The sequence below is a fragment of the Parasteatoda tepidariorum genome, chromosome 7 (assembly GCF_982258835.1).
Source record: "Parasteatoda tepidariorum strain Cologne lab strain chromosome 7, Ptep-v5.0, whole genome shotgun sequence".
Lineage (NCBI taxonomy): Eukaryota > Metazoa > Arthropoda > Arachnida > Araneae > Theridiidae > Parasteatoda > Parasteatoda tepidariorum.
The window spans coordinates 87,571,982-87,585,778 of record NC_141761.1 but is presented as its reverse complement, the minus strand read 5'-3'; the positions used below and the strand labels follow the sequence as shown (position 1 = coordinate 87,585,778).

Sequence of the window (13,797 nt, the reverse complement as noted above, 5' to 3'; positions counted from 1 at the left end):
TGTAAAAAAAGATACCAATGTTTCATGCTGTATTTCATAACCATTAATTATTAAAATGCCTAAGTATAATATATTTCACTTATATTGATCTAAATTAAAACAAAATAATGAAAAATATATTTAACAAAAATTCTGCGTCAAAGGGTTAAGAGCTGATAATAAAGTTGATAGTTGAATGTTACATCCAATACTCTTTTTGTAAATACAGCTAAAGGATCAATCATAATGGAGCCACAATTACCAACTGAATGGCGTTCCGGTACCGAGAGTTTGCAAAGACTTGAAGAAGCAATGCACAGAACCGAAGAAGTAATAATTGACGATGACAGAAAATTACCACCTAAATTCATTACTCAGATACAAAACTTGGAGAGCAAGGTAGAAGGAGAATCTGCTCACTTTGAGTGCAGACTCGAACCCGTAGGCGATCCTACGATGAGGGTTGAGTGGTACCAGAATGGAAAGCCACTCACAACAGGTAAATAATCATGTGATATTTTAGTGAAATGAGAAGGTTTTATTATTTATGAAAATTAATTGATTAATTGATTCGTGTTCTTTATTGTTAAACTAATGCTTGTTTGCTTTAAGAAAACGGATTTGAAATACTTTATTATGCAGATTTAGAGAATTTTTTAATAGGATTCCTTTTGAAGCATTTAAATTTTCTTAAGTAGTATGATAATGTATGATATAATAGTATGATGTAATAGTGATAACTTAAGAACTGACAGCTAAGAAAGTGAATAACGTGATTTTAAAACACAATACTCTAAAAGAACTTTGAATTCTGTCTTATAGATGGCATTTTCTACAAAAGATACTGATTAAGTAATAATGACAGAAATCTTTCATGACTACATTTATAATATAATTCTTAGAATTAGAATATTTGTTTCAGTATTTTTACAATGATTCTTCTTTAAATTGAATGTATTTTAAGAATATTATTTTTGCAGTTTTTAATCTATATTTGAATCCCTTTCTCTGAAGCAGTTAGAATTTAAGTTGAACTTACATGACTCTTTTAACGACTTGTAAAATGTTAATAGCAAACAAAGTACGCAATTTAAAATTTTAAGAGAGTTTCATATTAAACATTTTAATGCTTTAAAATTCAAAATATTTGTTATATTGTTTTTATAATAATCCTTTTCAAAACCGCGGTGACTCAGACAATAGAGCACTCCCCCAAACGAGGCAACCCAGGTTCGAATCCAAGCATCGACTGTTCGATACGCATTCTGCTTTCGGCTCTCACCAACCACAGTGCTGACATAATATATCCTCAGTGGAAGACGAATAATGGGTTAGAATCCCTTGCCGTTGGGCTAACCATGGGAGTTTTTCGTGGTTTTCCTTTCCATGTAACGAAAATGCTAGTTAGTTCCATCAAAAATGTCCTCCAAGAAGGCTAGATTGTCTCAATGCTTAATAGTTTAAGAGTTCTCTTGTCTTCTGCATTTAGATAAAAATTTCAAGGCTACGGAACTGAACATTGATTGTGTTGGCTGTTCAAAGCAGGTTGTAAATAAATTATTGTTCTCTATTAAATTTGATTGGTTACAATTAATTGGTTACAATTACAATTAATTCACCTACATGTATCGAAATCTAAAAATAAAAAATTAATAATAATAAACACATTTTACTTTTACTTCATTGTAATTTTTCTTTTCATAGTATAGATTTTATGTACAATCATTTGAAAATTTCTTATGACAGGCACTAGAGTCCATACAGTTGATGACTTTGGCTTCGTGGTGTTAGATATCGATTGGTTGTTCCCTAGAGATGCTGGTGAATATATGTGTAAAGCAACCAACAAGTGGGGACAAGATACAACAAAAGCTGTACTGAAAATAAAAAGTACGTACATTTTAAATCGTATCATCATTTCTTTTAATTTTAGATCATTTTAACATTTTCTATTCGGTTTTATTTTTGTTTGTAATGCTGTACTGGAAAGACAATGTTTATTGATAAAACTCACTTTCTTAAAAAGTGCTATTTTTACATCTAATTAAGCCATAGTATTGTTTCTAAATATGTAATTTACAAGTTATCAAAATTTCCAGTTAATGGAAAGATCTTACCGCTTGCAAAGAAATTTTTGGATGTTTAATTTCAAATTTTCTACAGTATAATTTGAAAACAGGGCTAATCATTATGCGGCCCCAAGTCTTTCAGTTTTTTTTGTCATAAATGCCATAAACTTTATTTCACATTGAATTAAAAATTGTATTTTAAATAAAACTATTAACACGTACAAATGCCTACAATGCAATAAAATTTATTTGACTAAATAACTAGCAAACTTAAAAATTTGAAGAAAAATCTTTAAATTCAACTTAATATTTCCTTTAATTATCGTAAATTTACATAAATAATATCACATTAAAAAATTAAATCACTGTTATTTTGCAACAATTACAGAATAATTTATTGACAAAGTACAACCTTTATCAGTTGTGTTATAAAATTATACATTTTTATGCTCATAAATATTAGATAGATTCACTAAAATTTAATAATTGCTGTCATGAATTTAGGCAAGCGAGATATTATAATGGACAGTCAATTACCCGAAGGCATGTCAGCAGATAAACTGAGGGAGCTTGATTTCCCACCGCAACAAGAAGTTCCTACTGAAGAATTCGTTCCTCATCCACCAAAATTTATAACTCAGATTCAGCCTCAAGATAACTTACAAGAAGGGGACAGTGCCCACTTTGAATGTAAACTGACACCAATTAATGATCCCAAGCTCAAAGTTGAATGGTATCATAATGGAAAACCACTTAAATCAGGTAAGAGTTGCTCTGAAAAGAAGTTAGATAACGTGCTTCTTCCCCCCCTGAAAAAAATTATATATTTGTCTGTTTTGTGGCTTTATTTGTTCTTTATTCACATTGTCTAGCTTTGTTTTCCCATATTGCACAAATTCTACTTTTTTATTATTTAAAAGAATTGCTTTCCCTTTTTTGAACTTATAGCAATTTAATAATTATTTAATTTTTAATTTTGCTATTGTATTCACTATAAAAAACTCCTGATAAAGTTACTGTACCGGCACTTTTCGTGCATCATTCATAAAATCCCTTTTACCGTAAGATATCGCACCTTGAATTTTACAGTAATATTTACTTAATTAGAGATTCAGTGAGTTTACTGTAATTATTATAATAAAAATTTTAGTATATCATACTTTTTTTTCATAACAGAAATGGATTTCATGGTAAGAAATACCAACACCCTGAGTGCCGGTACTTTTTACAGTAATTTTATCCGCAAATAATTGCAGTGTACAATACTGTTGTAGTGTAATAAGCGTAAGATTTCTTATTGTAGTCCAAGGAGAATTCGGTTAAAAGAATTACCAGCCCTTTTAAAATTTTGCATGTAAACCAACTTCGTGATTATTCTAATTTGATAGAACTTGACGCAACATTTAGAACTATCGACAGATCTAAATATGTCGGACCAATTGTATTTTCGACTAAAGAAATATCAATTTTTCATGTTTGTCTCTCAATATCGTAGAAAGTCAATTCAGTTAGCAGAATTCTCTATAATTTACCATGTCAATATCAATCAAACTAAATATCGTGTGTAAAGCACGAATAACGTGACAAAATATGTAGTGACTCTTTGGTTTTAGTTATCTTTTCCCCTTTGAGTTTTTCATTTATTATAGAGACAAAAATATTTATAAAATATGAGTTAAAAGGTGTTAAAATTGAAAGTAATTAATATTAAATTATGTAAAAAAGGTTGGAACCTCATAAAAAAATCACGTCTTTAAGATTAGATTTAAGGTACTTCGATTTATAGGGAGTTGACTAGTTTAAAACGAATAGATTCTGGGGGATTAAAAAAGTAATGTGATTCAAAAGTGCATGGGACTCAAAAAGTAAATTAGTGCCGGTTACGCGTACTGATTTTTAAAATAAAATTATTAAAAAAAGTATATATAGCAAATAAATATGTAATCTTGACAATTTAAATAAAGGCTAAAATGATAAAATTGTATTGCTAGACAAGGTAAATAATGATAATTACAAAATAATAGCTCAACATTTTGCTGCTGCACTCTAACATTTGGAATTAAATGACGCGTTTACTTCTATTTTAATTTGCATCTGTAGACTAAAAATACATATAAAACGAAAGAAGTAGATTTTATTTTTACTTATTAGTGTGATTTTATATTTATATTTTTATCCTCAATTTACATTCATCGGGTTAGCATACTTTTCTTTGAATTTTTTTTTGTCTTACTGAATATATGTTCGAAATATACAATATATTAAAATGGCAGATATCTTGTAACACTACTTCTTGGAACTTGAGGTTGTATATTACTCTATTTTTATTATTTAACCAAAATAAAAACATTTTTATACAATGTTTATAAATAACTTCTTTCTTCTTGAAACTGAAACAGTTAACGTTTTCTTAAAACTTAAACGTTTTAAAAACATTCTTTAAAGCAAATTTTGGAAATATTTTAACCAAATCATAAGTTCTTCAATTTCCTAATTATCGAAATACTTTCTTCATATCATGATAGATGAGCAACTATCAAACTGAAGTAGTTTTTGTTTACTTATTCCTAGTTCCAATTATTGATATTAGTTTTTAATTATAGGTCATCGTTTTAAGACAACATATGACTTCGGCTTTGTCGCATTAGATGTTTTGTACGTTTACACTGAGGATTCTGGTGAATATACAGCACGTGCCGTGAACGACTACGGTGAAGACATAACAAAAACTACCCTCAAAGTCAAAGGTACTTCCGTACAATATTTAATGAAATTAAAACACTTTTTCTATTAAAAGCATATTTCTAAATAGTTAATTTCTCTGAAAAAGCTTTACTGATAAACATGTATTCATTTGACAGCTCAAAGATTATTGGAATATAGAACACAACTACCAAAATCTATGGAGACTGGCGTTCAGAAAATTGCTGAGATGGAAGCTTCATGGCAAAGGTAATTGTTTTTTATGGTATTGTATTTCTTATATCATGCTTATCGTGTGTTTCTTATATTGTGTTTTGTTAGTTCCCTTTTTTTTAACAAATTACACTGGGGAACAATATATTTTCTTTCGTTTCCAGTTGCATAAGGTTACAAATCTTAGATACTTTCGCATAGCTGATTTTAAATCCGAAATCTGTCTTCGAGGTATAATTTTAGTTTATTTTCAGTCGAAGAGTACAAGTTAAAAAGCATTATATAAAACGGGGGGTGACATAAATGTTGTAACAAACTTCGAGGAGAATTAGGTCGCATAATCAGGATTCCAACTATATCAGAACCAATGCTCAGAAATGTCGTCATATGACGCACGCTAGGGGCGCTTCTTTATTTATCACAAACAAGCACCCGTAGCTGGGTACGATGACATTTCCAGTAACAGATTCCTATGTAATATAAATCCTGATGATGTGTCCTAAATCTTTTAGTAGTTTGTCACAACATTTACGCGAATTCCTGAACGTTTCTCAAATTTGTACATTTTGTCAAAAATGAACTAAAATTGTTTTTAAAAATTCTGTAGCTTTAGGGATGAAACTAATTTCGAATTTGAAACTGCAACAACCGAGTTAGACAAAATTAATTCAAAACTAGACGAAAAAAATTTGTTCACCAGTGTTAGTTTTTCGTTGCTGTGACTGAATGTTGCAGCTTTAAGAAGTACTTTAAAAGTATAATTATTAAATATTACATTTACAGAGTGGTGTCTGAAGAGGAAGTTCCTCCTGAACGTTGCCGTCCCATGTTTATTATGAAACCTGAACCTCAAGTCGTAACTGAAGGCGAATGGGCCAAGTTCTGTTGTCGTGTAATTGGAAATCCCAGACCAAGGCTCATGTGGATTTTGAATGGCAACACTATCGGGCCAGTAAGTCTCTTTTTTTTCAGTTGAAATTATAGTTGGTGTCGTGAAAATAAGGACTGTAACTGGACCAAATTACGTAAAAAGTACTGGCACATACAGTTCCAGTACTTTTTACCGTAAAAACATTTTTAAGTAGAATATGTATGGAAACAAAACATCTAAACTAAACTCAGCAGCCCATAGAGGGCCTAGGCCAACTGTGCCTACTGTGTACTGATTTTACAGACGATGCACCGGTACTTTATAGTGTAGTTTGATCCGGAATTTTTTACAGTGTAGATGCGATTTTGTAATTCTGTAAACGTAATTAAAACTTCGCTGTGTTCAATATGTTCATGTGATACGTTATGTAAAGGTAAAATATAAATATCTAAACAGTCACTGTTCCATTAATTAGTGCCAAGATCGAAGGTTTTGACAAATTAAATTAGTTGATAAAATATGGGGTCATTTATGGAATTCTAGGAAACGCCTAACCGGGCTGTTGTACCAGTTATGATGATAATTGTAGTCCGTACTCCCTTATTATACTTCTATATTGCTATATTTCATCTAATGGGAGCAAAAATGAATCTTTCTAATTTTACATCACTTAACATGAACATATCCATTTTTTAAAAAATTGTGTGTACACGAAATTGTTTATTCTTTTTGGTGCATCCCACTTTTTTTTAACGAATCAAAATTTAGATTGGAATAAATTTTATACTATAAACTCGTTTGTACTCTAAACTCGCTTAAGAAAATTTAATTGACTTAAATAATTTTTTCTAGGGATCTCGCTATAAATTGACTTATGATGGAATATATCATTTGGACATTCCTAAGAGCAGGCAGTATGACCAAGGCAAGGTTGAAGTTTTTGCACGAAATGGCATGGGTGAGGCTTACTGTTGGACAACATTGGAAGTAAGACCAAGGCATGATGATTACAGGGTAGTTCTGAAAAATTCACCTAGGCGTAAGTATATTTGAAAGAATATAAATAGCAGCAGTAATAGCATGCTATGCTTCTACTAAAAACGAAGTTAACTTACCTCAAATCTGAAATTGATGATTTTTAAATTTTATTTAAAAATGGTAGATTTTATCTCTACGTTAAAAATAAAATATAATTGAAGAAATAAATGATAGATTTTTTTATTGATGTAATTTAATTAGAGTTTATAATTGGAAAACTAAAAAAAAAGTATATTAGAGGATTTTTGATTTTATATTTTTAATCTTTTATTTTTAATAACAAACATAATGTAATATATTCTTAGTGAAATTTTTTTTATATTTATAAGCATTGGTTTTTTTCATGTCTTAAAAATTAAAATTTATAAATGTATGATTTTGTTTTGAAAATTTTGCAAATTTATGTATTTTATTGTTATGATTTATATTATGTGCCTCAGACCTGTAGCAATGCGTATTAGTAAACCATGAGCTTTTAACTTCACTAATTTAAAAATATTATGCTCATGCGTTTTTTAATATTTTTCTAATATTGAATAAACAGCTTTTCAACTAATGCCAAAACTAACCAAATAAGATTTTACGCTCAATAATTTTTTTAATCAAATAAACCACTGATCTTGTGTCAATGGATTTGCTACGTTGACACTACATTTCATAACTGGAAACACAACTACTGCAGCATCTCTAAAACCTGGGCAGATATCTAATAATAGGTATGGCTTTTTTATCTTACTCAGCATTAATAAACTCTAACAATAACACATTATTTTGAATAAAAAATTTAAATAGTAAAATTAAAATTGTAAAATTTTAATAACGATGCCGAATTTTTATAAAATTATTTTTCTAATATTCAGTTGTTTTGAATTATTATATAAACAGCCTAAATATTATCCTTTCGTTTTAATAACAATGCACTGTCAGAATATTCTCCCTAAAATTATGGCAAAACAACCTGTAGCAGTCTGTTTATCTAATTAACCGTAAAGTCTACGGTGAAGAACATTTTTACCTTTACGGTTTTAAAACCTTTTACAACTTGTATGGTTAAAAATCCATGAATACAAAATTATATGTTTTTTTTAACCATTTACGACTAGTATCGTTTCAAAATTGTTAAAAAGACTGAACGTGACAGGTAGTTTAGCAGCTTTATGGGGCTGTCATCTGTGCGTGAATGCGAGTAGCCTGTTTAAATATCCCAAGGTCACGAATTAGGGAGTGCAGGATACTGATAACTCTTCATGTGCTTTGGAGATTAGAGGAAACTTTGTGGTGTCAATGATGGGAATCGAATCCCCGTTCGTGTTAGGGGATAGTAGTAAATAACCGGTTTTTCTCAGAATTTACGGTTGAGTACCATCTTTTTCATGGTTATTTGACTGTTTTGTTGGAAAGTGGTAAAATAACAATTAAATAAATTGTTATTTAACCATTTTAACTGAGAAATTTCTAACTGTGTGCTTTTGGGTGAGACAAAATTAATGTAAAAATTTGAAATTAAATTAACTAATGAGAATGAAATATTGCAGTTGAAATTTATTATAAGATAAACAGTGTGCTCCGTTATCATGACCTTTATTATATTTCTTTAAGGATCTTATGAAAAATACGATATCCAACCGATAAAAACAATAGCAGGATTAAAATAATAAAGACCAGCTTGATTGCTTTAAAGCGCTTCCTGTTTTCAAAAGACCATCTTCAAAATGTCTCCAATTACCGCTTTTACTATTTTCTCAGTTTCTTTGCGCAATCAAATTGGTTTTGATATTTTTAATCACGCCCTTCTCGTTAATGATTCTCCAATGTTTTATAGCAGTTAATTAATACGTTACCTTTTACGAATATATATTTTACTTCGTGTTTAACACGGATTTCCAATTATATATAAGTCTGTAAATACGGAAGATTTAAGCATCTAGTATTCATAATGACAGTATGCAGCATATATTGCACTCGATATGCATACTTCATTTATCTAATTATTTTTTTTCAATTTTGGAAATAATGTGTTTTTGCTAGAGTTGCATGGCTTGCATGTTTTGCTTAAAATTTAATGTCTATTAAACGTTTTTTTGCCTTATTAGCAAAAGGTATTAATCTTTCAAGCTTTTTAATGCTTAACTTGCCTAAGATTAACTTTTTTTAAATTCTAATGCTTTATTTGCTTAAAATTATTAATCGATTATTCTCATATTTTAGGAAACCTAAAAACATTTTTGTCTTTATTAAACGAATAAAAAAATTTAATATATATGAAAAATTTTTTGAATTATTATCTTTAAGCTATAATTCAACAAAGTGCAAATATTATCAAACTTATATACAGTCAAACAACGCTATAGTGAACACGGTTTATAGTGTACTCCCGGACACAGTGAACGAAACGTTCACTCCCATGCCTTGCTATGCAATGTTATTTAATGTTATTTTTTGTGGATTGAGTGAACCAAAAAAGAGAGGAAGTTGGATATTATAAACTTTTTTTCTGTCTTCGACTGACTTTTTCCCTTCATTTTCTGGTAATTTTGAAATTTCTACATAACACATCGGCTGATAAGTTTCCGGTCTGACATACAGATGGCGCCCTAAATGCAGAATTAGTATTTTGTTTAGCAAGTCCTAACCTTCAAATAAAGGTGTCAAAATTTTATAACGATCTGCCGATTGATTTTAAAGTTACAGTGATTTTAATCGAACACCAATTTATATTATTGAAGCAATGGGTAAAAAAGAATTTCGTGTTCTTATTAAACATTTTTATTTCATGGGAAAAAAACACGGTAGAAACTAAAGCTTGACTCGATAAATGTTATCCGGGTTCTTCACCAGGAAAATCGACCTTTATTGACTGGTTTACTGATTTTAAACAAATGTTGAAGATGCACCACGCTACATGCAACTTCACTTTGCTTGTTATAGAAAACCGCAAAGTGAAGTTGCATGACATAGCTGATACTCTAAATATATCAAAAGAGCGTATAGGCTTTATTTTGCACGATCATTTGTTTATGAGAAAGCTGCTTTCGAAGTGGGTGGCGCGTGTGCTAACAGTTGACCAAAAACAGCAACGAATTGATGATTCCGAGAGCTATTTGACGTTGTCTCAGACACCCCCTATTCACCAGATTTGGCTCCTAGTAACTTCTACTTGTTTGCAGACTTGAAAAAAATGCTAGCGGGTAAGAGATTCAGCACGAATGAGGAAGTGATTGCCTAAACAACCGCCTATTTTGAGTTCAAAGATGGTTCTGTTTTTAAGAGTATAGAGATGTTAGAGAGGCGATGGAGTGATTGTATATCTCTTAAAGGAGACTATGTTGATGAATAAATTTGAATTTTACTAAAAAAAGTTGTGTTTACTTCATTAGACCGGGAACTTATCAGCCAAGGCGTTATAATACATATACCGGTTTTTAAAACCACCTATTGAGTGGAATGTAACAACAAGCATTTTTTTTTGTTTGCTTTTTTTATCTCAGTTTTCCAATCCCTAAATAACGGCCATCTCTAAATGTTTTGTACCCAAGGCGGACGAGTAATTAAAAATAAAATTTAACACATTTTTTGTTACTACATATTGTTTTTTAATCATTTTTGTATTTCATTTTACGGGTCATTTATTTAAATAATCTGTCATAAAAGGAAAGAGTTCAGAACCATAAGTTAAAATTGTTTGCGGTATGGATATAGTGATCTCCCGGTTATAGTGAACCGAAATTTCTGGTCCCTTGAAGGTTCACTATAGCGGGGTTTGACTGAAATTTTTTTTGGGAAATTCTTTTAAAAGATATACATGTTAACTATGTAACCTATTTTAGCTTGGTATGATGCTGAAATAAAATCATATCAAAAAGTACGAACAGCATGTGAATTAGAAAAGGTGTTTGAGGAAAAGCTCACACCAGGTGGAACTAAAATCGATGTATGGAAGACCCAAGAAGATGAGGAAGGTAAAAAAATTATTATTATGGTGAATATAATTAAATAGCATAAATGAAATCATTTGTAATTTTTATCATTAAGAAAGGCATTTTGTTAGTTACTATGCATATTTTTTGTTTAATATATAGTATTAATACTTTGACGTAATTTCAGGAGATCATGTCAAACAAATTAAAAGGCTTGAAGAAGAAGATACTAAAAAATTGATTCCAGATGTAAAACGCTATAAAACTACATCAACTTACGTATGTATCTAATATTACTTTTTCATTTTTTATAATACGTTTTGAAATTGTGTAATAATAAAGCATAGGGTCATTTAACATGCAATCGTCTTCATATAATCATTTAACGCATTGATACTTCATAAGTTGAGACGTTTAAATTTTCATTTTTGTATATTTTGTGAATTTCTTCATTTTATATCGTGATTAATAATTTGCTACATGTACTGAGAATGCATTGTATGCATTGCTCAGAGAAATTTACAAAACTTAGTTTAAAATCTACGAAGTTTACATTCAATTATCTAATTTCGGTATACAAACAAATTCTTTGTGATTCATTAAGTGTTATTCATTGTTATTCATTGACTTTTCTAAACTTACGTTAAGGTACTTACAAAATGTAGACATTTGTTTTAAAAGCAAGAATACGTGAATTTAAGTTGTGGTTACGATTAATTGTTCTCGGCTCATCAGTAGTCACTTGAAATTTGTTTTTTATTATATCCTTTCAACTCCTCTTTTTATATCCAATAAAATATGTTAAAAACAGAATGTATTGAATAAAAAAAGCAAATACACTATAATATTGTTCATTTTGTAGAGGAATTATCAAAATTTTAAAGATATCTATTTATTTCAGATTGATCCTAAAACTGGAGAAAAACGCTCAGAGGAACTATCACAAGCTCAATATATGGCTAAAACCTATGAAGCCCAAGCTCAAATGTAAATCCCCATTTCTGCATTTTTTAAAGATTGCTGCATTGATCAATTAGCAAGAGTTCATGCGAAGACGAATTTTGAATTTTTATTCATTTTTCCTTTTCATTATATTACTTGAAATTTCATAAACGAATTAAAAAATTTTGAATAACATATAAGATTATAAGATTTTCCTGTGACAATTATTAAATTCTCAAAATTGTTTATTAAAGATTTAGTTTAATTGCACCACTTTTTCTAATTAAATATATCATTTGGAATTTTATAGTATTCTACCTTGGAAAAAACAACTGACATGACGAATGTTTTTTTTGCCATAAAATAAACTAACAAAGCAAATAAAATCAAACCAGGTCGTAATATCATCCGATATAAGACCAATATATGGGAAAACAAAATTGGGCTAACTGCTTCACAACTCTCGCATCGGCGTTTCATGCTGTTTACCAGTTTACTTATCAATCCCATTAGCAACCGCAACCACTCGTGCACCAAAGCACTCCTGAGCTCATCGATGGTTGTTGGAGCTAGTCTTGGAGCTGCAGTTGACCGTCCAAGGAAATCCTATACATGTTCGATGGGATAAAGGTCAGGGGACATCGCAGGACACTACAATCGGTGAATATCCTGCTATTGCAGGTATTCTTAAATCAACTCAATCCTGTGTTGGCGGGCGTTAAAAATGAAATTTGGTTCATATGCTCCATCGAAAAGTTCACATGGGGGTAAAGATCTCGTCCCTGTACTGCTGATATGTCAAAATACCTCTATCAAGCACATGAGGGTCTGTATACTCGCCTGTTACGATGCCTGCTCTGTACAAAATCAAACCAAGCCATAGTGGTCCTTTTCGACAAAGTTAGAAGGCCTATATCGATTCACGGGTTCTCTCCCGATGACACGTCTCGAATCGCCCTCCAGACTGAATCATGACTCACAACTGAAGAGAACCTGCCCCAATCATTCTCTGCCCATGTGTTCTCGGCACCATGCTGGACGGTCCTTTTTGTGGTTCACAGTCAAGGGGGTACAGACTATGTGGTGCCTTGCATAAACACCACCGGCATTAAGTCCCTGGGAGACTTGAATAAATGGGATTGATGTTCAATGATACAGTTTTAGGGGGGAAATAAATTCGTGGTTATTCTAAAACAGTTGCAGCGAAGAGGGTTTCAAGGAATAGTTTCAAAATTTTTTATAATGACCTTTATCAATAAGTTCTTAGAAGCTACCAATTACACTAAAAAATATATTCATATGTTTAGTATTGCTACAATGCTTTATTTCGTTAAAAAGCTTTTATAGGTAGAGCGTATTTATTCTCTTTATAATCCAAAGTTCTTTTTTTAGTGATTCACAAAAAATACACATGCCCTCATCTCCACAAGAAAGCTCTATTTATGGAAAAGAAGTCCACGTTTCTAAGCAGAAACAAACACAAAAAGAACACAAGGGAGATCTTGAAATAACGAGACATAAAACTGTTACTGAAACTAGAGAACAGGAACACAAAGCTGTAACCAAAGAACGCAAAGTTATGGGAGTAGTTGTAAGTTTCAGAATACTTTCATCAAAGTACCAAAATACGTATTTAAAGTTATATTTTGGTGATTCTTTTTTTAAATTTTTAGCCTGAGACAAAACCTCCAATGTTCACAAAGAAAATTGAACCCTGCCGAGCATTTGAAGGAGAATCTGGCAAATTTACTTGCACATTTACTGGATCTCCAACTCCACATATTACTTGGTTTAGAGAAAATTTCCCAATCAAAGATTCTCAAGATTTCCAGGTATTTTATACGTTTTTTTATGATCTATCTGCTTCGATTCACTTTTCATTAACTAACTATTTATTTCATATTTACCTTTCTATTTTTATGTGTCTATCTGTTTTTTTATTACTTAACTGTTTAATAACTGTTAAGTAATTTCTAAAAAAAGTTAAATATATCAATCAGCTGTTTTTATTCAAAAGATAATGAGGGCAAAACTGACATAGATTGTCTTATAAGTTTTTTTTCTT

General features: G+C 30.5%; 1 protein-coding gene across 9 annotated transcripts in view; it reads left to right on the top strand.

Moving 5' to 3' along the window:
* The window catches only part of LOC107439667 (uncharacterized), a 392,882-nt gene that overhangs the window by 232,704 nt on the left and 146,381 nt on the right, over positions 1 to 13,797 (top strand). For 7 of the 9 annotated variants that reach the window (XM_087168215.1, XM_087168222.1, XM_087168218.1 and 4 more), the window contains 12 exons: positions 209 to 478; positions 1,726 to 1,869; positions 2,553 to 2,810; positions 4,652 to 4,795; positions 4,910 to 5,000; positions 5,748 to 5,916; positions 6,688 to 6,874; positions 10,701 to 10,832; positions 10,978 to 11,069; positions 11,692 to 11,777; positions 13,125 to 13,323; positions 13,406 to 13,564. In XM_087168215.1, coding sequence (XP_087024341.1) covers positions 209 to 478; positions 1,726 to 1,869; positions 2,553 to 2,810; positions 4,652 to 4,795; positions 4,910 to 5,000; positions 5,748 to 5,916; positions 6,688 to 6,874; positions 10,701 to 10,832; positions 10,978 to 11,069; positions 11,692 to 11,777; positions 13,125 to 13,323; positions 13,406 to 13,564 — 1,931 coding nt within the window. The remainder of the gene's footprint in view (positions 1 to 208; positions 479 to 1,725; positions 1,870 to 2,552; positions 2,811 to 4,651; positions 4,796 to 4,909; positions 5,001 to 5,747; positions 5,917 to 6,687; positions 6,875 to 10,700; positions 10,833 to 10,977; positions 11,070 to 11,691; positions 11,778 to 13,124; positions 13,324 to 13,405; positions 13,565 to 13,797) is intronic. The other 2 variants (XM_087168223.1, XM_087168217.1) reach the window with 1 other exon arrangement.